This window comes from Balaenoptera physalus, assembly GCF_965194825.1.
Source record: "Balaenoptera physalus genome assembly, chromosome: 18".
NCBI classification, from domain to species: Eukaryota; Metazoa; Chordata; class Mammalia; order Artiodactyla; family Balaenopteridae; genus Balaenoptera; species Balaenoptera physalus.
In genome coordinates, this window is record NC_138899.1 from 78,518,026 (window position 1) to 78,542,225 (window position 24,200).

The 24,200-nt window shown below is 50.1% G+C and overlaps 1 protein-coding gene across 2 annotated transcripts; it reads left to right on the forward strand.

Annotated features, from left to right (window-relative positions):
* Positions 1–5,793: 5,793 nt before the first annotated feature.
* Positions 5,794–23,975, forward strand: AMER2 (APC membrane recruitment protein 2). Of its 2 annotated transcripts, XM_082435049.1 has the most exons (3): positions 5,794–7,097; positions 7,733–15,259; positions 15,578–23,975. In XM_082435049.1, the coding sequence occupies exons 2-3, from the start codon at positions 14,539–14,541 to the stop codon at positions 16,450–16,452; spliced, it is 1,596 nt and encodes a 531-aa protein (XP_082291175.1). In that variant the 5' UTR covers positions 5,794–7,097; positions 7,733–14,538; the 3' UTR covers positions 16,453–23,975. The 2 variants fall into 2 exon arrangements, with proteins under 2 accessions (XP_082291175.1, XP_082291174.1); XM_082435048.1 differs by having other exon boundaries at positions 7,733–23,975.
* Positions 23,976–24,200: the final 225 nt, after the last annotated feature.

The following is a 24,200-nucleotide window of genomic DNA, read 5'->3' on the forward strand; positions in this document are numbered from 1 at the left end:
CTGAGCTGTGGTTGCTTCTCTCTCTCTCCTCCCAGGTCCTACCTCACCCTTCTACTCAGGAAGGATGCTGAGGTCTATAGTAAGTGTGTTTTGTACATAATGCATGCATGATTGGATTATCTACTGGGTGAGCACCTTTATTTTGATCTTGATAACACATAACACAGCAAGATTTTGGGGAGGGATAAACTAGGAGTTTGGGATTAATATGTACACACTATCCTATATAAAATAGATAACCAACAAGGACCTACTCTATAGCACAGGGAACTCTACTCAGTATCCTGTAATAACCTATATGGGAAAAGAATCTCAAAAAGAAGAGATATATGTATATGTATAACTGAATCACTTTGCTATACACCTGAAACAAACACAACGCTGTAAATCAAATCCAATATAAACTTTTTTTAAAAAGCAAGATATCATCCCTAGAAGTAGTATTCATGAACGGCAATGCACTATCACCAACCAAAAAATACCAACAGATACACTAGCCTAGGGTTTGAGTAGCACTGAATGACTTTGAGATAGCCAGGAAGACATAAATATATAGAATTCTGGAGGCCTAAAAATGCAGAACTATTGTATGATTTGAAAAATGAAGATCAGCAAGGTCATGGAACCAAATTCCGTGACGGAAATTTTGTCAAAGATCTTTCTCAGCAACAGTACATTCTATTATTTGGGAATCATAGTGTCCAACGAAGTAGAGACAGAAAACCCAGCCAAGCAAACCAGAAGGAACACTGTAAGCCAGCTGTGTGGCAGGGCGACATCAAGTTAAAGGTCCACAGAGCAAAGATATCAACCCAACTCTCTGGATAGCTTCTATGCTGACCCTCTCTCCTTCCAGCTCCTTAGCTGTGGGTTTCCTCCGTCTCTCCTCTCTGACGAAAGAAAGCACCCAGGACCCAGAACACTGCCTTTTCATGACGAAAGAAAGGACCCAGGGCCCGGAACAGTGCGTTTTCATCAGAGTCGAGGTTGCTTCGGGATGGCTGATGGAGAAGGCCGAGGTATTCCCCGAACCACACGGGCTGCTGGTACCCGATTCACACGGGCTGCTGGTACCCGATTCACACTTGGAGTGTGTTTAAGTGGGAAGAACCGGAAAGGAGGCGGAGACCCCTGCCCGTCGGGGTCCTGCCCTGGTCCGCAATCTACCAGAGGGTCCTCTCTCCAACCCCCTCCCTCTTCCTCTTTTGTATTCCTTCCGCCCTGACTCTCAGATCTTCCTGCCCCTGGGCTGCCTCCGTTTCCGCCGGCGGGTGGGGGGGGGGGGGCGGGGAGGCGGGAGAGCCGCATGTCTAAGTGGGGCCCCTTTCTTTCGGAGTATTTCCCTGGGTCTCCGCAAGGACAGGGGATTCTTGCCTGGCTTCCTTGGGCCTTGGTCCTGTCTGCGGGCGAGCGGCGTTGGCAGGAGACATGGCGGGAGTTCTGGTGTGGAGCGGGGGCCCTGGAGGATGCGCACAGGTGAACGGGCAGTGCCATTCACCCCGAGTGACAGAACAGCATCACTTTCCCAGGTGCAGGAAGAATCGCTTCTGGGCTGCCCAGAGAACCAGCCTCTCGTAATGATTTAAAGAAATAAAGAGCGCACACCACCTACGAGAAATGTGCACATTCTGAACGAGGAAAAGCATTTTCTTTCCCCTCGTGCTTCCTGTCGGAGGTCGGAAGGGAGGAGAGAAGCTTACTCAGGAATCACCACCTACGAGCCGTGTCTGGCCTCAGACGAGCTGTGAACAGCTGCCTCCGAGACGTCCAGGACAGTAAGATGTATGTGTGCTTCCACGGTATGCCCTGCGAAAATTCAGGGAAACCGCTTCGGACTGAGATCGTAGCGGTCCTTCCGTATCCTCGTGGATGCTTGCGTCTCCTCTGGAAACACTCCTGCTAGCTGCGCAAGGCTGTGTCTGCATCCCGGCCTTGGCTGTCGATTAATCGGAAGCTACACGTTTGGCAGAGGTAATAAGCCCAGAGCCGCCCTGGTGAATGCCCTGGCTTTGCTGCTCGGAGGAAAGAAGGGAACGCGTGGGCGTGAGAACCTCACTGGGCGGCTCCAGCGCGTAGGGAGAAAGGATGCTCTGTGCGCCTGCGAAGCAGCAGGTGCGCCTTCGGGGCTGCAGGGACTCGGGGCCACCAGCTCGGCAGGAGCCACGTCCTCGAGGCATCAGGTGGCCCGGAGGCAGTCTGGCAACAGGATGAGGAGGAGTCATATAAATAGATCTGCCTTTAAAAACACCGGGACCGTCAAGCTTTCATGTCAGGTCGGTGGTTATCAGCAAGCGGGGCCGGAGCATCAGCCTGTCTGAGCCCTGGGTGGGAAGGAACCGCATTTTCCTGCCCCACACTGGCTTTTCCTGACTTTTTGACTTTTTAATTTTTCCAAATGGTAATACCATTCTCTCAGGTACTTCCAAATATTTTCATTACCTCTGAAAACTTGGAAAATAAAGCCATGGACATACAGGAGAATAAAAATCACCCAGAGTCCAGTGACCAGAGATGGCCACCGCTACTGTCTGATTAAAGTCCCTCCTGGATGCACGTCGTCTTGCATAGTTGAGACTACTCTGGGCATGATGTTAGGATGGTATCTTGCTTTTTTCCTGCTTAGCTCATGTTATCATAAGCATTTTCCCATGTCACGAGAAATTCCTCATACAATAATGTAAGGGGGGAAATGTATATTATTAGCAACTGATACAAGAATTCCTTTTAGGGAAAAGTTTGCCCCCTTTTTTGAGGAAAAAGCTCTGGAGAAGCGTGGAGACTGATTTGTCCATTTCTCCAGGGAATTGAGAGTGGGCTGGCACCCAGCGGCCTCATCTAAGGCCCTCTGCACATCCCCATAATGACACTAAAGTCACCCAAACCATGAAATGCTTGGGGGCTGTGGAAGCTGAGTTTGGGCAGCCCTGGACAGGGGGCTTAGACAGAAAAAATGCATTTGGGAGGAGGGAAGTCCTTGGTCATCCACACAATGAGCGGGAAAGCATTGCATTTTCATAACGTGTGGAAAGGAGAATCAGGGCACGTTAATCCCTGATTATCTGAGACAGCAGGGGACACCCTCTTAGGTCCCTAAGCTGAGATCAGGTTTGCATCCACCATAGTCTTTTGCTGGTTGCCTAGTATTCCATTCAACGGTGGTATCATTTAAATAGCACTTTGAACAACTTTGTGTTTGGATGATTTCCTCGGACTTTGAAAGCACTAGGTCAAATGGTACAAGCGTTTTAAAGAAATCTGTTACATTGTTGCTTGGCTGTTCTCAAGAATGTCCGTGAATGTATAGGCCTGCAGGCAGCGGTGCAAGAGCCATCTCTCTGCATCCTCGCCAGCACTTACCTGCTACTTAGGATTTATTCCATATGCCTCCAAGAAGCTTTTTCTCTGCCCAAGGAGAAGTAATTTGTCTTATAAACCCTGTAATGGCTCACTTCCAGCCTCGTAAAGATGGCAGTTATATTCTTTTTTATCTTATTGTTATTAGCATGCACCCTTGAACTAGACTATAAGCAGCTTGAAGGGAGCATCTGCGCCTTTCTCATGCTTGCCGTGCAATAAACGTTGAGGGGAGCAGAGACCCACATTTCTTGGAAAGAGTTGGCAGCACTTGCTGCTCTAACTTTACGTCTGCTGACCCAGATTCATAAGAGGATCAGACTGTAAGCGGTGTTGTGATTAATTCCATGAGCGCATCCCTGAGGTTCTCTCTGGGGGCTCTGGAGCCCAGGAGGAGTTCTGGAAGGCTGCAGATGGGTGGACGGTGTGGTGGTGTCCAGACAGGGCAGCAGGTGGACGAGATGGGGGCAGGAGTCCACCGTCGGATGCTAAAGGGACGACTGGGGCAGGGGGGGAGTTTGCCATCACTGGGAGTCAACAGGGGCTCCATGAGAAAGTCAAACTGACTGAATTCCTCGTTCTGCCAGGATCACAGTTGCGGCACACCTGGGGAAGGCACACAGCAGGAAGTTTCTGGAACTTGAGCAAAGTGCCAGCAGTGGTTCTTATGCAAAAATGGAAAGAGGTGGGTTGGATGCAAGGACAAGTTAGTGAAGCCAAAGCTGCCTAGCAACCGCCCCATCATTTGCAAAGCTGCCGATCCATGTCTAGACTGTAATGTGGAAACAGGCTTTAGTGGTGGTTTTCAGAGCTTTGTTCTTGTCTCCAAACAGGGCAATAGTTTTATTGGTCACGTGGCAGAAGATGTAGAAGGAGGAGGTAAGTCGTGAGTCACATGTAGGTTTGACTGAAAGCTGGGCAGGGCGTGAATACAATGGCAGACAAGATCAGGATCCAGAAAGGCCCAGTGGATCAGAGAGCCAGGCTGCATTTCAGAAGATGGAATTTAACGTGGGTCCCTGGAAACAACGGCACAAGTACAGTGTGGGGCACAGGGGATTTCAGGTGACAGAATTGCCACGTGAGGCTGTGTGGCAGTCAGCAGTTCCCATCTGATCCAGTATCCACAGCTACAAGACAGGAGATGATGGTCCTTCTGCCCTGCACCCGCCTAGGTGCAGCCTGGACCGTGACACTCAGTTCTGAGCGCATCAGAGGAGAAGGACAGCGTGGGTCCCTATCTCATAAAGAACACTTGAGGGAACAGGAAGGCTGACTTCACAAACAGGAGACTCGGAGAGACATGGGAGGTAGAGCTTTGACTATCTGGAGAGGTGTCATTTGGAAGGTGCATGGACTTCTCTTCTGGAGAGGTGGTGTGGTGGTGTGGTTTTGGTAGATGGCGTTTCCCCAGGTGGCCAAGACAGTGTCTCTCATCTCACATGTTCTTTTGTGTTATGATCTTGCCACTCTTTGATAAATCAGTGGAGTTTGGTCATCCTCCGCTTGAGGCTGGGCCACCCTGAGACTTGTTTTGACCAATAGAATTTGGTGGATGTGTCAGGTAACTTCTGGGTCTTGGCAGGTATGCAGCTTTCGCCTTTGCAGACTGAAACGCTTGCTTTTGGGGTCCAGTTGTCATGAAAAGAAGCACACACTGGTCATTTGGCAAGAGCCATGTGGAACGTCAGCTGTCCTTGTCACGTGCCAGATGTGTGAAGCCACCTGCACATCCCAGTTCTAGCTGCCATCACACCTCGGTCCTTGAGGGACCTCAGCTGGTGCCAATGGGACAGAAGATCCGCCCAGCTGAGCCCTGCCAAAATATCTGACCCACAGGATTCCGAGCAAATCAAATGGTTCTTGTTTTAAGCCACTAACATTTTGGAGAGGAATGTTATTCAGCAGTAAATATACCAGACAGTGATTGGGAACGTAGGCTTGGAGCCAGCTGCGTGGCCACTTACTGGCTATTTGATCTGGAGCAAATCACTTAATTTCTTTGTCCCAGTTTCTTCTGTAAAACAGGGAGGGCCCACCTCATGGGATGACTGTGGGGATTAAATAATTTAATGAATGAGAATCACTTGGAACAATCACTGTTCCATAAAACCTGGGGTAGAACGAGGAGAAAGGGATGGAAGCTGTGAAGGTACAAAATAATCCAACTCTATTAAAAACGCCTCTAATGGAATCATCCAGATGCAGAGTGAGCTGCCTCAGGAGGTGGTGAGACGCGTCCCCGGGAGCCTCCAGTCACGCGCAGGCAGCTGCCCGTCGGGTGCTGAGGCGGAGGCCCCCTGTCCCGCCGTGCCGGGGCCGCGTCCTGGCGGAGGAGCTGCTCAGCGTGCTCCAGGCGCTGCTCTCGAGTCGACAGACAGAAGAAGGAAGCCCTCGTCCCGCTGAACCATTACAATGTCGAGATCACCCAACACACTTGATCTACCGTAATGGCTTCCCATCAGCCGTGAGTGTTCCTGGACCGGTCCTCGTGAGGCCAGCATCACCTCTTCTGCAAGATCAAGGCCTTGGAGAGCCACATGGCCTATTCATTATTGAAGGGGCTGCTTGCAGCCCCTTCCTGCCTGTGAAGTCACAGCTGGACCACGAGGCCCTCACCTCTGGGTTTCCTTGCCCAGACCTTGTCCAGACCGTCCCGACCTCCCCAAATGCGGGGCCGAAAAGGCACAAAGACACGGAACATACCTCTCTTCACTTCTCTCCAACTTCTGAGACAAAGAAATAGCCCAGGTAGCCCCTGAATCACAGAGGCCAAGAAAGGAGCTGCCCACACAGAAGTTCACAAAGAAAGGGAGGCCTGGGCGAGCTGGGGCCAGTGTGATGGGAAAAGGCAGAGTAAACTTCCTGTCCGTTCCGATCTGATAAAGTGTCCCAGCCCTGGTCCCAAGGGCCCCGAGAGATAACAACCCCAAAGTCCCTTGCAATTCAGCTGAACACTTCTTACCAGGTCATTCTAGGGCAGGGCACAAGATAGGGAGAGAGAAGCAGGGGGGCAGGGGCCCTGGGCGAGCCTGGGGCGGTTCACTCTCTCCACACATGGGCCTCAAGGGCAGCAGTCCTGGCGCCCTAAACGAGGACAGGCTGACCCAGGAGACAGGGACAGGTGATCACTTTGCCACTCAGTCTGAAGGCCCCCACGGGGTACTTTGAGAGCGCTCCCCATCTGTGCCACCGTGGGGCTTAATCCCTGCCTCGTCTGAGCTGTAATCATTGGCTAATCAGACAAGGCACTCCAAGAAGCCCGGGCCACGGTTTTTGCTTGCTGTAATGACTTTTCTTTCATTAGAGCAGAGAGTAGGTGACCTAGAAATCTCCTGTGTGAGCTTCTGTCTTCCGCTAAACAAAAGCAGACACTCCGAAGAAGCAGGCGTGTTTAGAATGCACAGCCCTCCCTCCCCGAGGGTGATTTTAGTCCCCGCTCCCTGAGCAGACGGGAATGAGAGCCGCGAGGAGGAGATCACATGATCCTGCACTTTGCTGCAAACTGAAAAAAAAAAAAAGAAAAAAGAAAAAAGGGAGGGAAAAGCCTCCTGGTATTAGCTTGGGCTAATGAGCTCACTGGTGTGTGTCTGGGAAACATCCCAGAATGAATTCATCCGCTGAGATGTCTGTCTTTTGAAAAAGAAGTACCCTTGTGGTGGTGGATGGCAGAGGAAACACAAATGGGAGCTGCGTGAAGCCGGATCAGGGGCTGAGCCCAAAGCAGGGAAGCCCAGGAGGTGGTCAGCATCTGCGCACAAGTTAAGCCTGCCGTTTGGGGATTAACCCATCGTGGAGGTAAACATAGGGTTTGGTTTTTTTTTCCAAAGGAGAAAAATCTAACATGTAAGCTGCCATGTCCCCATCATACCGGCCCAGCACCTGGGATGGAACAAGGTCCTGTCAGTCTGACCAGGTGGTAGCGTTTCACATTGAACTAAGTGTCACAGTGACGCGTCTTCTGGTCGGCATCCAGGGCTGGCATCGTGCTTGCTTCATGCCAGCCCCCAGCACACGGTAGACGCTCCGTTAAATGCAAATGGACGCAGCTAAGGCGACCTGGAGGCCCTTCCTAAGATACTGGAGGTGGCAGTAACCGTGGTCAGGTGGTTAATTCCGTCTCTTTCAAACATTTACTAGATGTAATTGCCTTAAACAAAAAATATTCTCTTTGAAGGAGAAAGCTGCAGGGTATGAGAGAGCTGGACGTGGGTGATGGAGTTGGGGACCCAGAGGTCTTGGGATCTAAGACGCCGGCTTTTGCAAGAGGAGGTGGGAAGGAAGGTGAACCCCGGGGGGGAACTCCCTTCCCCGCGTGGCTGCAGGGTGGGTGGATCTGTGGCAGCTGTCTGCTCGAACCTCTTCTCTCCTTCCCCAGTCGTAGGAATGCGGCCAGGCACGGATCCGATGGAATTTCCCACTCTCTCTGTCGCTAGATGCGGCCATATGACTAGTTGTCACCAACAGAACGTGAAAGGAAGTGAAATGCACCACATCTGAGCCAAAGCTTCTTCCAGGGTTTCTTCTCCCTTCCATCAGCTGGATGCAGATGGCAACAGGACCCCCGGGGAGACACGGGGGCGTGACGCCTGGGACCCTGCGTGGTTGATCACGTGGAGGAGACCCACTCCACTGATCTGAACACTCGCCGCGGACTGGGGGGTGAGCAAGAAACAGTCCTCCGTTGGGTTGAGTCATTATATTGGGGGATCTATTTGCTTTAGAAGCCAGCACAATTCCAAGTAACACCTTAGAACAACTGAGGGAAGTAACCCAGCAGCCCACGAGACTCAGAAGGGGGAGATGGCGGCCCCAGAAAGTGAGGCATCAGCCTCTGATTGAGATGATGGAGCTACTCACCTGCAGGGGAAGAACCACACTCTTCACTCTCATCACCACCTTCGTTTCCCAAAAGTCAGGGTCCACTTCTGGGAGGTGGGCCCTCAGGCGCCACAAGGACTGACAGACACTACGTAGAAAATTGCCTGGCCATTTGTGACGCACCACGGGAATTTGCTGCAGCTCAGAGAGACACAGAGGAGCTGGGGTCCCAGCCATCACATGGGGGTGCATACGATTCGTTAGCTGTACGGGGGGCCGAGGGGAGGACAGTACTGTTCCAGATGGTTAGTATCCTGGCTCCAGTGGTTCAAAGCAGGACAATACGTATTCAGGGATTGTGTTCAGACTTGTTGGAACACAGACTATGAGAGGGAGTGTGTTGTGTGTTGTGTGTAGGGGGTTAGGGATGGGACAGGGCCAGGAAATTAGACTAGAGTAGGGAGGCAGAGAGGCAGGAAAAGAGAGAAGACTCACCTATTGAAGTCCAAAATAAACTTCGTAGCCCATGGCTAACACTGCCTCCAGGTCAGCCCCGAAGGAGTGGGGCTGGGACACCCCACGGGCTTAGGAAGCTGAGCGCCCTTGGGTGTGTCCCTGTGCCATTGCAGCAGCCAGGGGGAGGTGCTATGACGTGGGGCGGGGCAGGGAAGCAGGGCAACTTTCTCGAATTTCTGAGTCTGAAGGGAAGAAGCTGAGAAAGGCAACCAGCAGCCCCTCGGGCATCTGCGTGGTCGTGATGAGGAGGTGCCCGGGCAGAGCACCTACCTGAGCCATGCAGGTGGTTCGTGCACACTGTCCGCTGAGAGGGCTGGACCAACCCTGTGTGTGGTGCTGCTTCCTGTGGAGAAGCTGATGCAGAGTGGCGCTCCTGTGAGAGGACAAAGGCACGCCGAGCGGCCGGGTGCTCGGGCTTTTGTGCTTGTTTGCAGCCTCTCCGGCTCACCCGGTGAATTCCTGGGCCTGGCCTCCTTGTTAATAACGCCTGTGGGCCCACGTTGTGGGCTCTGGTTCCGGTGAACATCCCTGCTAGGAGGAGACGATTCCCGCGGCTGAGTCTGGCCTTCCTGAACGTGCGTCACCCGCGACCGAGGCCTGGTGTCCGTCTACACGTCCTCTGCTACCTGACCTCATTCTGCCTGTTTTTGGCTTCCCTGCAGCCACCTTGGTGCCGACAGCTTGGAGAGACCCCACCCTACTCTGCAATCTGGGATGGGATATTTTTTTCTTTTTTTTTTTTTAACATTTTATTTTATATTGGAGTATAGTTGATTAACAATGTTGTGTTAGTTTGGGGATGGAATATTTTCTGAGTAGCTCCACCCAGGTAGCAGACCAGGAGAAAAGGGAACCGTTGAGTTACGTTCCCTCTGGATAATCCCGAGAGACCCCAGGATCTCACAGATGGATGTTAGGACCTAGTCCTCGTGGCCACCCCCATTTTCTTACTTACTTACTTACTTATTTATTTATTTATTTATTTATTGTCTGCATTGGGTCTTCGTTGCTGCACACGGGCTTTCTCTAGTTGCGGCGAGCGGGGGCTACTCTTGTTGCGGTGCACGGGCTTCTCATTGCGGTGGCTTCTCTTGTTGCGGAGCACGGGCTCTAGGCGCATGGGCTTCAGTAGTTGTGGCTCGTAGGCTCAGTAGTTGTGGCTCGTGGGCTCAGTAGTTGTGGCGCATGGGCTTCGTTGCTCCGCGGCATGTGGGATCTTCCCGGACCAGGGCTCGAACCCGTGTCCCCTGCATTGGCAGGCGGATTCTTAACCACTGCGCCACCAGGGAAGCCCCCATTTTCTTTCTTGTTCACTCTGGCTGGCAGTGGTTCTGTCCCCTCATTGCTGGCAACTCCAGAAGTGCCTCCCATGACCTTGAAATCCGCCAAGGGCCCCCACTTGCTGGAGCACCCATGCCCAGTTTGAGCCCACCAACGTGGATGTCTGTGTCAAGGGCACTGGTGACTGCGCTGAAGAATGGAGGGGAGGGGTGCCATCACCATGCTGACAAGATGCTTGTTGCGGGTAGAATCGTGTCCCCACAAAGATCTGTTGAAGTCCTAACCCCTGGTACCTGTGGATGCGACCTTATTTGGAAGCAGGGTCTTTGTAGGCGTGACTAAGGTGTAAGTTCAACATTGCGTGGAGGTGAGGCAGAGTTTAGGATGACGTTTCTAGAAGCCGAGGGACACCAGGATTGCAGCCATCACCAGAAGCCACCTGAGAGGCATGGCCTCTGCCCAAATGCAGCGCTGCCAGCTGCTGCATGGCCCCTGCGCCTGGATCCCCAGCATTGCAGAGAAGCATTCATTTTGCTCTTATTTGGTCTCCTGTTGCACACCCCCGTGCCCCAGAATCCAGGTACAAACCCACGGGGCCCAGGCCGAGTGACATCTTCTGAGTGATGACCTGCTGAGCCCAGACCACCTCACGCACTGAGCTTCCCAGTCATTCCAGAGCCCACGTGGGTTCTTGCTCCTCATGCGGTGAGCTCTCTCTCCTCAGCAGCCCCAGTTGTGCACTGGGTTAATGTGGGGAATTACGAGTCGTGCTGGGCTTTTTACACCTGCATGTGACTCGTTAGAAATGAGTTCCTCCTCTGAATACACATATACCCGGAACAGCTCTTAACCCACAGTGAAAGCTGATGTTCGGGAAAGTCAGGAATCAAAATATGAAAAAGGAAACATAAGCCCTTCAATCTAGCTTGGGGCCTGCTGTGCTGAGACCCCTCTAGTCCTCATCCTGCCGGGCCTGGTCCACAGCACCCCTTCCCCAGGAAGGAGGGCACGGTAACCCCTGGCCAGGCTCCCTGCAGGAGGCACGCACTCAGGTCTCTCCTGGCAACTGTGCACTTCATCTTGTGGTCTCAGCTTGTTCGAGGCCCACAGCATCCCTCAGAGGGCAGGGCCAGGCCTGGGATTTGTGGACAGAGTAGACGCTGCGTGAGGGTCAAGGCTCGCGAAGCTGGGGCTGTTCCTAGCAGTCCCCAGAACAAGGACTTTGGTTTGGAGCACAGTTGAGGTCTTCACTTACATCACAGGGCTTCTGACGCTTGCCCTGGAGAATAATCGTGGGGGCGGGAGTGCAGAGGGACAGGAGTGGGGAGCTGGCATTTCCAGTGGGGCTGGGCTCCAGAGCAGCTAAGTGGCCTGAGAATGGGAGGTGTTGCTCCCGAGTCAAGCATCATTTTCAGACTTCATTGATTAAACATTATCCCTTTAAAGACCCAAAGCAAATTTAAAGTAGAGCCCGTGGTCTCCTTAATGGGGATGCTGTTGCAGGGGCAGCTCCTCTGGCAGCCACACCGTGGCTTGGAGGGCAGCTTGGAGCCCAGCTTTCTCCACGTTATGTTCTGGGTGGTTCCCTTGAGATGGAAAATTCCCCTCAGGAATCTTAGGACAAAGGCAGGGGCCAGGCTGGTTGGAAGACACCTGAGAAAGCAATTGATGGTGATGATGGTGATGATCATGATGATGACGATGATGGTGGTGGTGGTGGTGGTGGTGGTGATGGTGGGCTCGCAAGTGATTCCTCATGCATTTCTCCAGTTTTCTTGTTTTGATTATCCTCCTCCAATGACAAGTACTCCCTTGTGCAGAAAAGACAAGCGTGCACACATCTCCAGCAGAAGGCATGTGCTGTGTACATTTGTGATGCATGCTGCCATTTTGGAAGAGCTTTACCCTGAAGCCCCAGAGACGCTTCCTCTATTCCCTTCTCCTCTAATTTTCTGTTCACTCTCTAATTTTGGGTGGGACGGGGCAGTGGCAAGCTGGAGGAGAAAGAATGAAAGAAGAAAGCATAACCCTAAACAGAGGTGCTTCTGGTAAAATGATCTTCACGGTCACGATCTGTCTTTCGGAGAAAAAGTCACCATTCTGTGCAATCTTGGCGTCCCCACGCTTGACCGTGAAGAGCAATGTAAGGTGTGAGGAGCCTTTGCAGGGATTCATGACGGTGGCCTTGACGTCAGTCTGCCACCCAACAGCATGGTTGGACCCTAACCATCACCCTCCCGAGTGGCCAGAGGGTCTCCCCATCTGTCTGGTCCTTTTGGTGAAGTCCTTGTAAGCTGGCCTCCCTCTGTTCTCTGTTGGTCCCCGTAACCAGGCCCTTGGGCTGGAGGACATCTGCGGGTCCCCACTCACACCACAGCTTTTAAAGCTCGCCTTCCCCGGGGCCCTCGGATGGTTCCTGCATGAGGGCTCCCTTCCACCTCAGGACTACCGGGGCACCTGCCCTAGGCTGAAGACTGCTTTGTCCCTTTCTCTTTGCGTTAGGTTTATGTCCCAAAGGAATGATATCCATCCCAAAGTCCTGGCCAGACTTCTTCCTGGGGTCCCAAGGATTCTCACGTAAATGAGACTCATTCAGTCCGTCCTGTGAGATCAGAGTTCTCCAGTAGATAAGCAGGTCCACCTCCCAAATCTCAGGCTCAAGGATGGGGAAGGGAAGAGTTTTTATAGACCACTTCATTTCCTCCTGATCCCAGTCAGAAACTCTTTCAGACCCTGAAAGAGTTTATTTAACCTTCCACCCCAGGGTTACTACAGTTCTGTAGTAACCCACGTAGCTAAGCAACTGCATGGTTTGTGTAAAAGAATTGAGAGGTTTTCAACTGTCCCCCAAGAGGTTGTGAAGAAATAACAATTGGGTTTCTCTTTATGGTTCTTCATACCTGTTTTCTCCCTATGGCAATGAGGACTCTGACTCATCAGGGCCAGTGGTCAGTTAGAATTGGGAAAAGTCTGTCTGGTCTCAGCTTTGCAGCCTGTCCTGGCAGAGATGCATGCAAATAGTGGGAGAGAGCTGGGAAGAAAACTCTTTCCTGAATCCAAACTCTGATTTCTCAATTTTAAAAGAGTGTCTTTGATCGAAATCAAAGCAGGGCAACTACTACAAAGAGGGCAACTATACAACTAATAACCCCAAGGCCTAAATTCATACCGTGTTCCATGCTACAGAAGCTGCAATGGTTGATATGTTATTAGTAACACTCCAAGTTCAGTCCATGGGGATTGGGGTTTCTGAGGCTTCTGAGTAGTGCACAACAAAACAAAGCTCAAGATGATTAGGGGAAAGATTGATATTTGTAGATATGTAAATATCACATGTTATTAAGTAATATTTAATGAATAACAAATACTGTATAATAACTACTATTCTTACATATTTATTACATAATATTATTAAATAATATGAAACATAGATTATATGTAGGCACGTGCTTCTTCAAATTTCTTCTTATTTTGCTAATAAGCCCTCAGCCAGGATCATGAAATCCGTTGCCAAGTTTACCATATTAGCAGCCACTTTCTAAGTCAAAACAGAGCAAAGATCCCCACATTGGGCTGTTCCCTGGGACAAGATTTCCTTTTTCCCAGACCAAGCAGCCAGACCAAGTGGCACTCAGGGACACTGCCAGGCTTTTCCTTGCCCCATAGGGGAGAACACTGCAGGACAGTCCTGGGAGGTGGTCAGCGGGGGTTGCAGGAGCAGGAGTAACGCATGTGTCCCGCCGGATGGAAAAGGAGAGGGTAGACCCTGGACTCCAAGGACGACCTGTGGAGTGGACCTCAAACCGGGTCCTCCTTCCTCAGCTCGGCCAGACTGGGTGGTGTCTTCTGTGACCTCAGCCCCAGTAGCTGGAGTCTGGGATAAAAGCCAAGGTTGTCCTAAAGGACCAGTCAGCTTCCACCCCAGGGAACTTGCACTTTCATTACAGAGAGTCGCCGATTGGTATCTGACTAATGGCCGATGCTTTTGTAGCAAGAATCTGAACCTCAGTGATCGGGGTTCCCCATCGACCCGGGGGCTGTGCTCAGTCCTGGACAAGACAGATGTAAACAGACATCCTCCGTGCCCGCCGGGCTTGGTACCCAAATGATAAAAACGGACATGCAGGGCGTGGGAAAGGCATGAAGAGTCATGAAGTCCGGGTCGGGGGGTTAGAGAAATCAGTGTTTTGTGTTGGGTTGGATTTCTTTGTCCAATCGGGGGCATTTTGCGATCCACGATTGGGCTTCTGAAAAGAGCGATCAGGAGGAGGAATCTGAAGGTGGGTGAGACTGGATGGAATTTGCATTGCAAGATTACGGCTCTAATTTCTGCAATCAGCTCGAGGAGGCTCTGCTACCCGCTCTCGCCGCAGAAGAGCTGCAGCACAAAGCCGAGCCGGACGCGAAGTGGGTTAGGGCGTTATATAAGCCCCGGCGGGAGGGGAGATGGTCTTTTCTGCGCGCTCCTCCCGCGGCGGCGGCGGCGGCGGCGCGGCTCCGGTTGATTTAGAGCGCGGCTGACAGCGGGCTGGCGCGGCCGCGCTGACGCCAGGCTGCTGCGTCGCCATGGAGACGGGCGGGCGCGGCGCGGCTGTCAGCGGCGGGCGCGCGGCCGCGGGGGGCCGCCGGAGGAAGGCGCGGGCCGCGGCCGGGACCCTCGCGGCAGACATGGACTTGCATTGTGATCGCGCCGCCGAGCCACCGGCCGCCGAGCCGCCGTCGGGCAAGATTAACAGAGCCGCCTTCAAACTGTTCAAGAAGAGGAAGCCGGGCGGCGCGATGCCCAGCATCTTCGGGGTCAAAAACAAAGGGGACGGGAAGGGCGCGGGGCCCGCGGGGCTGGTGCGCAGCCGGACGCACGACGGGCTGGCCGAGGCGCTGGCGGTGGAGGGCGGCCGCCGCGAGGAACCGCGCGCGGGCGGCGGGGACGGGGCGCGGCCGGGCCCCGCGGCCCCCCGGGCGGCCCCGGGCGGCGCGGGCCCGGCGGCTGGCGGCTCGGTGGCCAAGTCGCACAGCTTCTTCTCGCTCCTGCGGAAGAACGGGCGGCCCGAGAGCGGCGGGGCGGAGCAGGCCGACGCGGGCAAGGCCGGCGGCAGACAAAAGCGGGGGCTGCGGGGGCTCCTGGGCGGCGTGCGCTGGCGCAGGAAGGACCGGCGGCCCAAGGACGCGGCGCCGGCCGGGGGCGCGGGGGCCCCGGGCAGCCTGGCGCGGCCGGGCTCGCTCACCGCCAGCCTGGAGTGCGTCAAGGAGGAGGCGCCCGCGGCCGCGCGCGAGCCGGAGCCAGCAGGTGAGCCCGCGGCGGGGGAGCCGGAGCCGGCCTGCGCCCCGGGAGAGGGCGCCGCGGGACCCGGGCGCGCCGAGCGGCCCCGCGCGCCCCCTGAGCCCGAGCCCGAGCCGCGCGCCGGGGAGGGCCGGCCGGCCGAGGACGCCGCGGGGCCCGGGGCCGCGCCGGCCGAGACTGCGCCCCGGCCCGACTCCGAAGGCGGCCGCGCGCCCGCCGCCCCCGACCCTTCTTCGGTCGATCCGCCCTCCGACCCATCGGCCGATCGTATTTGTCTGATGTTCTCTGACGTGACTTCACTGAAAAGCTTTGACTCTCTTACAGGCTGCGGAGATATTATCGCAGACCCCGAGGACGAGGCAGGGCCCAGCTGTGCCAGGCATGCCCCCGCGCCGGGCCAGCCGGGCCCCGCCCAAAAGCCCCCCGGCGTGGTGGCCTACCAGGGAGGCGGGGAGGAGATGGCGAGCCCGGCCGAGGCGGACGACTCGTACCTGCAGGAGTTCTGGGACATGCTCTCCCAGACCGAGGACCAGGGCCCCGGGCCCCAGCAGGGGGCGGCCCCGGCGGCGGCGGCGCCCGAAGCGCAGGTGGCCTCTGAGACCCCCAAGGACGACAGGCGGGCCGAGGGGGCCAAGGACGCGTCCTCGGTCAAGCGCCGGAGGCTGCACCGGCTCCCCACGGAGCTCCAGCCGAAGGAGGAGCCCAAGCACCCGGACGAGGAGCCGCAGGAAGGCGTCCCCAACAGCGACGAGGGCTACTGGGACTCCCCCACCCCCGGGCCGCGGGAGGACGGCTCGGGCGGCGGCGTGAGGAAGGCGGGCGTCCCCCGGGACAGCGACAGCGGTGACGCGCTCTACGACCTCTACGCCGAGCCCGATGGAAGCCCCGCGGCCCTGCCCGCCGCCGCCGAGGACACGTCCTGCTCGTCCCGGTTAAAGCCCGTGTCTCCGGTCACCGTCACCTGTGCCCTGCGAACGCCGGGGAGCTTGCCGAAGGACTCCAAGATCCCCATCAGCATCAAGCACCTCGCGAACCTTCCACCCAGCCACCCGGTGGTGCACCAGCAACCAGCTAGGAGCGAGCTGCCCAGAACCAAAATCCCCGTGTCCAAGGTGCTGGTCCGCCGGGTCAGCAGCCGGGGCTTGGCCGGGACCACCCTCCGGGCCGCGGCGTGCCACGACAGTGCCAAAAAGTTGTGAGGTCTCCGAGGCCGAGGTGGAGGGGCCGCTTGTCGAGGAACACAACTTTCCCCGGAAACCACTGCGGCAAGTTTTGCACCCCTCAAAGAAAGGCCTTTCGGACCGTCCCTGCTCCGAGCCTGGACCAAGGAGGTCTTTGTGTCGCCAGCAGGGGCAGGATACACCAGGCAGGGGATGCCACACGCGGGATTTCCCCTCCAGATAAGTCCCTGAGAATTATTTTCAAGCACTTTTTTTTTTCTTTTTTACCTTTTTAAAAATCTTTTTTTTCTTTCTTTTTTCTTTAATGCACTGAACGCTAGGAAGTCACCTTTACTTGCCTTTGCAGAAGACAGAACTTAATCCAATCTAAGGAAGCGTCACGCCATGATATTTGGCTGTGCCGTGTCCAGCGGGCCTGCAGGAACCATCGGGAGAATCAGAGGAGCCCTCCTCTTCCTGACACTTTCCTTCCTTCTTTTCCTTTTCCTTTCCAGGAAAAAAAAACAAAAACAAGGACCCTTTGCTGTATCACTGTGTGGAAAACACCTACAAAGCTGAGTCAGGTAATTTACCTGATGAGCGGAAGCATCACTGATTGGCAGAAACCCCGGTACTTTCAGTTGCTAGGTGTGCAAATAGGTATTTATCTACCACTCGGACGATCAAGGAGAGTTTGGGTTTGGTGGGTTTATTTCGATCATTTGTTTGGAGAGAAAAAAAAAGCTCAGCAGAGCAGGTTTCCCTCCCTTTTTTTTTTCCACCCAGTGCAGAGATCAAGATCAGGGAAAGATTGCACTAAATGCCAACAGACACAGTGTTTTAGCATTTATAAACTGTAACCTTTTCATGTGTAGATGATGCATATTTTACAGATTATCCAGCTGTCAACCTTTTATAATCTGTCCGTAACCTCGAGTTTAAAATCTGGTTTTATAGCTAGACACGATAACCGTTCCCAAACCATTGATGGTCTTTTATGTACTCTAAGCGGAAGCAATTCTGTTTTTGTTTTATGTGGGTTCTCTGGCTTTCAGTGCAGGAAAAATAATCTATTGTGTTGATGTCCCAAAGGAATGGTTCTGCCTTGTCTTGGGTTAAGAGTCTGTTTGTTTTTCACCCCAGACCCTGGTTTTCAGAGATTTTACCTTGGTTATAAAAATTTTGGATTCAACCGTTTCTCAGTATGGGGAGTCCAAAACGAGGAACACATAAAGAAAAACAATAGAAAATGTAGTTTTTCCTGTCATTTGACTTCTGCTTTATAGACTTAGGACTGAGCCACGTATGTTCAGAATATGACACTGGGAAGCTTATGTATCATAAACATTGTGTGCCAAGATTATTTTTGAAAAGTGGTTGACTTATATGTGTGTTTTCTATTATTTTAGATGAAATATTTATTTCAGAAAGCATTACCATATGCCTCGATAGTTTGAATGATAAACTGAAGCCGTTCCTAGAATGCTGTTAGGGTCTAATGATTATAGAATATCCTCTTTGAAATGTATTTCAGTGTATTTAATCAAAAGACCAGAGCTTCGACTAGGAGATGATTCACAGTATCGGGAAGGTTACACATATTCAAGTGAAACTACACACACGTAAAAGACATGCACACTTCTCTCTAACTCTCATTTTCCAGAGAGATTCCCTGAGTAATGAACTGGTAGTACCCGTTTTTTAAATTAGTTTTCTGTTTTATAAAGGAAAGAAAAAGGCAAGTTAAGTATATGAAAACTTATTTTAATAATATGAAAGGAGTAACGAAATAAACAGATATCAGAGGAATACAAATCCGCGCCAGTAGCACAAAGCAGGTTGTTCCCCATTTTAAATCTGCGGTGATTCAATTAGAAGCGGTGGTAGAGATTGGCTAAATTTCTTTATTATTCAGATTACTGGCTTTTATTGTGTCATGTCAGATCCTTAATGTGATTTTAAAGTAGTGTTTTAATATTTAATTTCCTTATGTCTGTAGATGAGGTCTTGTAGGCAGACATAGCCTTAAGCACTCTGAATACACCACCAGGAATTCATAAAGCGGCTCACATTCACACGTGCTCACGCACTCAGCTGTGTACAACTAGCAGACAAAGGCGTTCACCGTACACTTGGAGATGTTTTAGAAATTAGTTCTGTCTTGAGAAAGGGATTTGAATATGATTCAATGCTGATAGTATTACTTAGACTCCAGATACATTCATGTTCCCCCAGTGAATGGGAAGAACATACATTTTATTCCTAGCTGTAAAACAAAGGATCTTTCTTTTCTTCCCGTGCATCTTCTTGCAGGGGTTAGAGTCTCCCCTGCATGAATCCATGACAGAGTTATATCTGTTCACTTGTTCAATTGCACAGTGAAGGTAGGAGGCCCTGAAGGACTCATGAGGACATTGTAATAGTAAAGGCAACCTATTTATCTATTTTGTAAGCACTGGAACAAAGTATTTTTGCTTTCACAGTTTTGGGACTTGTTTCCGCATTTACACCACTGTGCTGTGTCTTGTTTTTATAAGTAAAGGAAAATGTCAGCAACGTTTGCCTTATTTTCCCCCTGCCTGTCAGTGAACCACTTATGCAAGATTTAAACTATTTTCTTTTTTGTTCTTTTTTCCATATATTTTCCATGTTTTTTTGTTTTTGTTTTTGTTTTTGTTTTTGTTTTTGTTTTGACTCTATCTTTAAGAATTCCACCCACACCAGTCAAATGAAGGATTCAGGCAATGAATTAAATGGCCTCAATCACCTGATGGCAAATCAAGACCAGTACAGGGAGGTGTGTCTTAACCTTTTCCAACTACAGACAAGGGATGGTAGTTGCCTTTTTGTACCAAGGGCTACTTTCTCTCATTCATGTTCATGGGGATTGTTTCCTAGGATTTTAATGGATTTACATTCCAGTTGTTATGGGTTGGCCAAAAAGTTTGTTCAGGTTTTTCCGTAAGATGTTACTTTTTGGCCAACCCAATATTAATGCATTGTCTAATTTGGTCATATTTGCTGATTTTTTAAGGAAAGGATTGGATGTGGGCTGCTGACACCTTTCCTGTGTATCTGTGTTTCTGAGATGCTCGGTTGATTAAGTCCCTTTAGTCAGAGTTGGCCAAATTCTATAGGAAAAAGTCATGTTGATTGTTGGCCCTGAATTTGTCAGTCAGTTCAATAGCTCTGCACAAAGACAGCCTGACTTCAGTGTCTGCATTACCTGGGCAGTGTTACTTGGGCCACTGTGCTTCGGTACTAATGCTTTCATGCTTCCGTTAGCCCTATAGCATTTTGAGTAATCGCAAGAGGAAATAGATTTGTGTCATTTCACCTAATAACAACAATGGAATGAAGACTGTTAAGGACTTCCTTTAGCTCCATTTCCCACAGATTATCTGCCTATTTAAATACAAAGTGTGTGAGATCTATGAAACTGATGACTTAGGAGTTTAAGGGTATCTGCCTATTTAAATACAAAGTGTGTGAGATCTATGAAAGTGATGACTTAGGAGTTTAAGGGTATCTGCCTGTTTTAATACAAAGTGTGTGAGATCTATGAAAGTGATGACTTAGGAGTTTAAGGGTTTATTCATTAATCTCAGAAGTAGTGTTCAGGTATTGGCACTCCCATGAATATTCATATAACCCTTTGCCTACACAGTTGTCAAAGTAAAAAGATGGTATTAGGGACCGAGACGTCTTTGGCTGAACTTTCCAAGTTTTCATTATTTACGTCTTTGTCAGATTAATTTTCAGCAACCTTTTACCGTTAACTGTGTATGAAGAGATTGGTTAGTGAGCGTGCCGCCCTCTCCCTCGGTCTCCATCATGTTTGCTTGGTGCCCTCAGGTAGCAGTGCTGGGACGCTGCTCAGGATGTTCGCCTGTTCTGACATTCGTACAGTGGAACTCAGTCCCCGTTTGTAGTCGTTCCTGATTTCTCTCCTGAATTAGGACTGTCTGGACGTGGCCCCCTGTGCTTGGCTTCTACATTCACAGGCACTTAGCTCCCTCTATCACTGTTAAGAAATTAATCCAAGAATTTTATGCCCTTAAACATATGGAAAAAGAATCACACTTGCCTCTTATTTCCCACCACTGAGGACGGCCCATTAGAAGTACCTGAATGAAATAAGAGGAGAAACCCAAATACCCCGGCCCAATCCCATTTCCCTCCCCCTAGCCAGGCAGACCGAGGGATGAACAACACAGTTCTTATTTAGGAATTTTCAATTCTCCACGCACGAACATTTATAAAGCAGTTTAGGAGCCAAAGGCTAGCATGGCAGCCTGGTCTCTCGGGTGGGAAAGCCAGAGGCCAGCATTTACTTGGTGAAGAGAGGAGGCTGTAAGTGTCAGGTGACGTGGCCACGTGGTCCCTCCTCTGGGCAGGCACCCATCCTGCGACCCCATGCTGCTCTGAAGGTTCTCCAGTGGCCGTGCCGGATGGCTTCTTACAGCGTTTTCACTGTGATGACGGCTGAGATGAGGCAGTTTGTTGTAACACTAGCCACTCACAAGGAAAGTTGTTGTCTCCCTGCAGAAAATGTTTCTAAGGACTCATTCAGAGTGGTCGTTTCATGATTATGGAAAGCAGCTCCTTCTCAAGCTGCAAAACAAAAGGTTAAAATAGCCTTTAAGCCTCCAGAACTGAAACCGGGCACATTTTATGACTGATATTTACTTTAATTCAGTGTAGCACATATTCACGGGGCATATACTGGATCTCATGCGTAATAAAAACCCATTCAGTTTGGAGCTCACAAGTAGCTGTACTATAATCAGACATTCTTAATATTCATTAAAAACACCTTTATTTTATTTTACCTACTTTTATTTTGTATTTTTTGCTGATAGTCTGTGGGGTGGAGCAGGGTGGGGTGAGATTGAATGAGGGGGGTATGGATTAAGTCACACAGATTCCTCTAAAAGTAAGGATAGTAACTACAACAAGGATTAACGTGTGTTGAGTACTTACTACGTGTCAGCCCCTTCCAGGAGCTTTACAAATATTTACCTAGCCCTCTCACAGCCATGTGGGTTAGGTAATACTATCTCCCTCACAGAGCATATTTAATTCATCCTTTTGGTTTGTTTCTACCCCGTTCGTTCCATCCATGCATCCATCCATCTCTTTCTCTCTCTTCACCTAGGACAGGGATAGACACTCTTCAGTGACTTACAGTAAGACAAGAGCTAAGAGCTGCTAGATCGCATCACCAGCTCACTTTCAATAGAAAAAGAGCCAACCCATGTCACGCAGCTGAGAACTGGTTTTGTGTCCGAGATGTTGGTACTCACGTCATTCCGGGGGGGCTGCTGCTGGGTTCCAGAGGCAAACCGTCTGCCTTGCTTTGGAGGGATCCTTGCCTTTTGGGGATTAACTTCAAAAGTGTAGAAGGACGTCTCTTCTGTTGTCATGATGATACCTGTGCCCTGATGGGATTTCAGTCATGTCGAGCACGTTTCACTTGTTTTTCTACCAGAAGCCCAGTCCAAGCTGGTTCTGGGTGTCCTGGGTTGTTTGCTGAGATAGTAGCTGGCTCCGTGACGCCTCGCCTTGACGCGGTTCTGAACTGCAGAGGCACGCTCCTGGCTCTTTAGAAAGTAGCGCGTCCCACGTTCTGCCTCCGACCGTTGAATCCTGGCCTTGATTTTCTGATTCATTCATTCATTCAACTCATATTTCTTGCACACCTATAAGTCAGTCACTGTGAATTTGAGTATTTTATATTTAATTAAACTAGCCTAACCTATGCTGTGTGTTTACCGCAAGCTGAGATGATGCTGTGTTTTCTTTGACATTCTGTCCACGAGAACCAGGCAAGGCGGGGCTTGGCTTTGTCCTACAGAGGAAGAAAATGACGAAAAGGTGGAATACCTTGTCCGAAGCCACCCATTTAGCAAGCAGTGGACGGAATATGAACCAGAAGTCTAACTCTACTGCTTGTGCTTTAATTATAAACCTTTTTTCTTTAGCCATATGATTCAATTCTTGTATGATTTAGTAAGAAACTGATCAACGTTCTGAACAGCAAGAGCCAAACCAGATTTTTATGATGGTGGATACCATTAAAATGACGACTATTTCATTTAAAAGTGAACTTGGTTTTTTAAAAAAATTATTTGATGCCTTTTGTACATGCAAGCCTGAAAGGTAGATCTCAGAGCTAGCAGGGTTTTTTGTTTTTTTTTTTTTCACACCTGACCAGTCAAAAATTTGGGCCATAGTCACCCATTATTACATGCTAGCAGGCCTGCATACAGATTTTATAATCTGATGACTGCTTTGTCAATAATAAAAACCTACAAAAGCATTTTATTCATATACGGGCTGCCCACGCTTGATGAAATGCTTTTTTAGTGAGAAGCAGTGAAAGAATTCAGTCACAGGTGATCATTGTGTTGAACTGTACACTGGGGTTATTTTTGGAAATTATTCAGTAATTGGGTAGAGTAACTTTCTGCTCTATGTGAGAAGATAGATTTTTAATAAAATACAGCCTAGGTCATTGGTTATTAGAGGCATAATAAACTTTCTCAGATCCCTATCTGGATGATTAATACACTAAAAAAGAAAATACTAAAAATATCTGGTCATATTACACAAGGGTCTTGAAGTGACACACAGGAAATACTTGTTATCATGTCATAAGATGAAATGGACCAAGGGAGCCTGGAGGAATTCATAAACCTTCTCAAATAACTACCTTACAAACCACGAATCCCCCACCACACAGTTATTTCTAAATAAAGGAGGAGCAACTCTAACAAAATAATATCTAGCATGTTTACTGCTTCCAGGATACATTTAACTGAACATGGAGGATCCGATGGTGGTCGTTTTACCAAGAATATCGGGGAAAATGGTTTAGATGTTATAGACAAAGTAAATTCCTGTCATTTTTTAATGGACTCCAGCTACGTACCAGGCTCATTGCTAACTTCAGGTTTTGCCCAAGTTATTTATAGGAAATATCTCAGTGTAATAGAGGGAATTGCAGGTTATTTGAAAATAAAGACAAAGAGAACCCAAATGAGAAACTCCATTTCTAGAATTAGTTTTCCTGAAAGTCAGGCATGTCTCTGAGGACAAGCTTTTGGCTGTATTATTTTTGTGCACAGGAGGAAAGTTGTTAGTAGGTTTATAGATATTATTTTTATAATAGAATGTTAAAGTCCCCCCAAACATCAAAAATTGTCTCCTAAAATTACTCTACGTTTTTAAGACTTGTTCTAAAAAAGGGTTCTAAATAGCAATAGGGTCTTTTCTCTTTTCTCCTCTCCAGTGGTTTAATGGGATAGATGAACCAATGTTTATATTTTTAAACCTGTAAATATTTTATTTTGGGTATTTTGTATATTTGTTGATATAATTCCATTTCGTGCATATGTATCACCGTGCATGTTGCTGGTTTTGATAGTCACTCTCTTAATGAATGTAAGAAGCTTGGACTAATAGCACTTCTCTTCATTCAAACATCGTAAAATGAAAATACAGCACTGCCATTTGAAATGTTGTGTTTAATTCAGTCAATAAATTTTGTTGGTCCTTTACATTGACTGTGAAGTCTGTTGGTGGTTATTTTTCCGGGATAAATTTTATTTCCAGCCGCTTCAATTTTTAGAATTTATACTAATGATGATAATGACGGTGTGTGTGTGGTGTGTGTGTGTGTGTCTGTGTGTGTGTGTGTGTTTGACCAACAGGAGGCCCGTATTTCTTTCCACACTTTGTGAACAGGTGAAAAGTTACTGTTTGCTTTGAGCAGGTGCCTTTGG

Excerpts from the sequence above, each read along its gene's own strand:
- AMER2 (XM_082435048.1), top strand. The coding sequence starts at position 14,539 with ATGGAGACGGGCGGGCGCGGCGCGGCTGTCAGCGGCGGGCGCGCGGCC.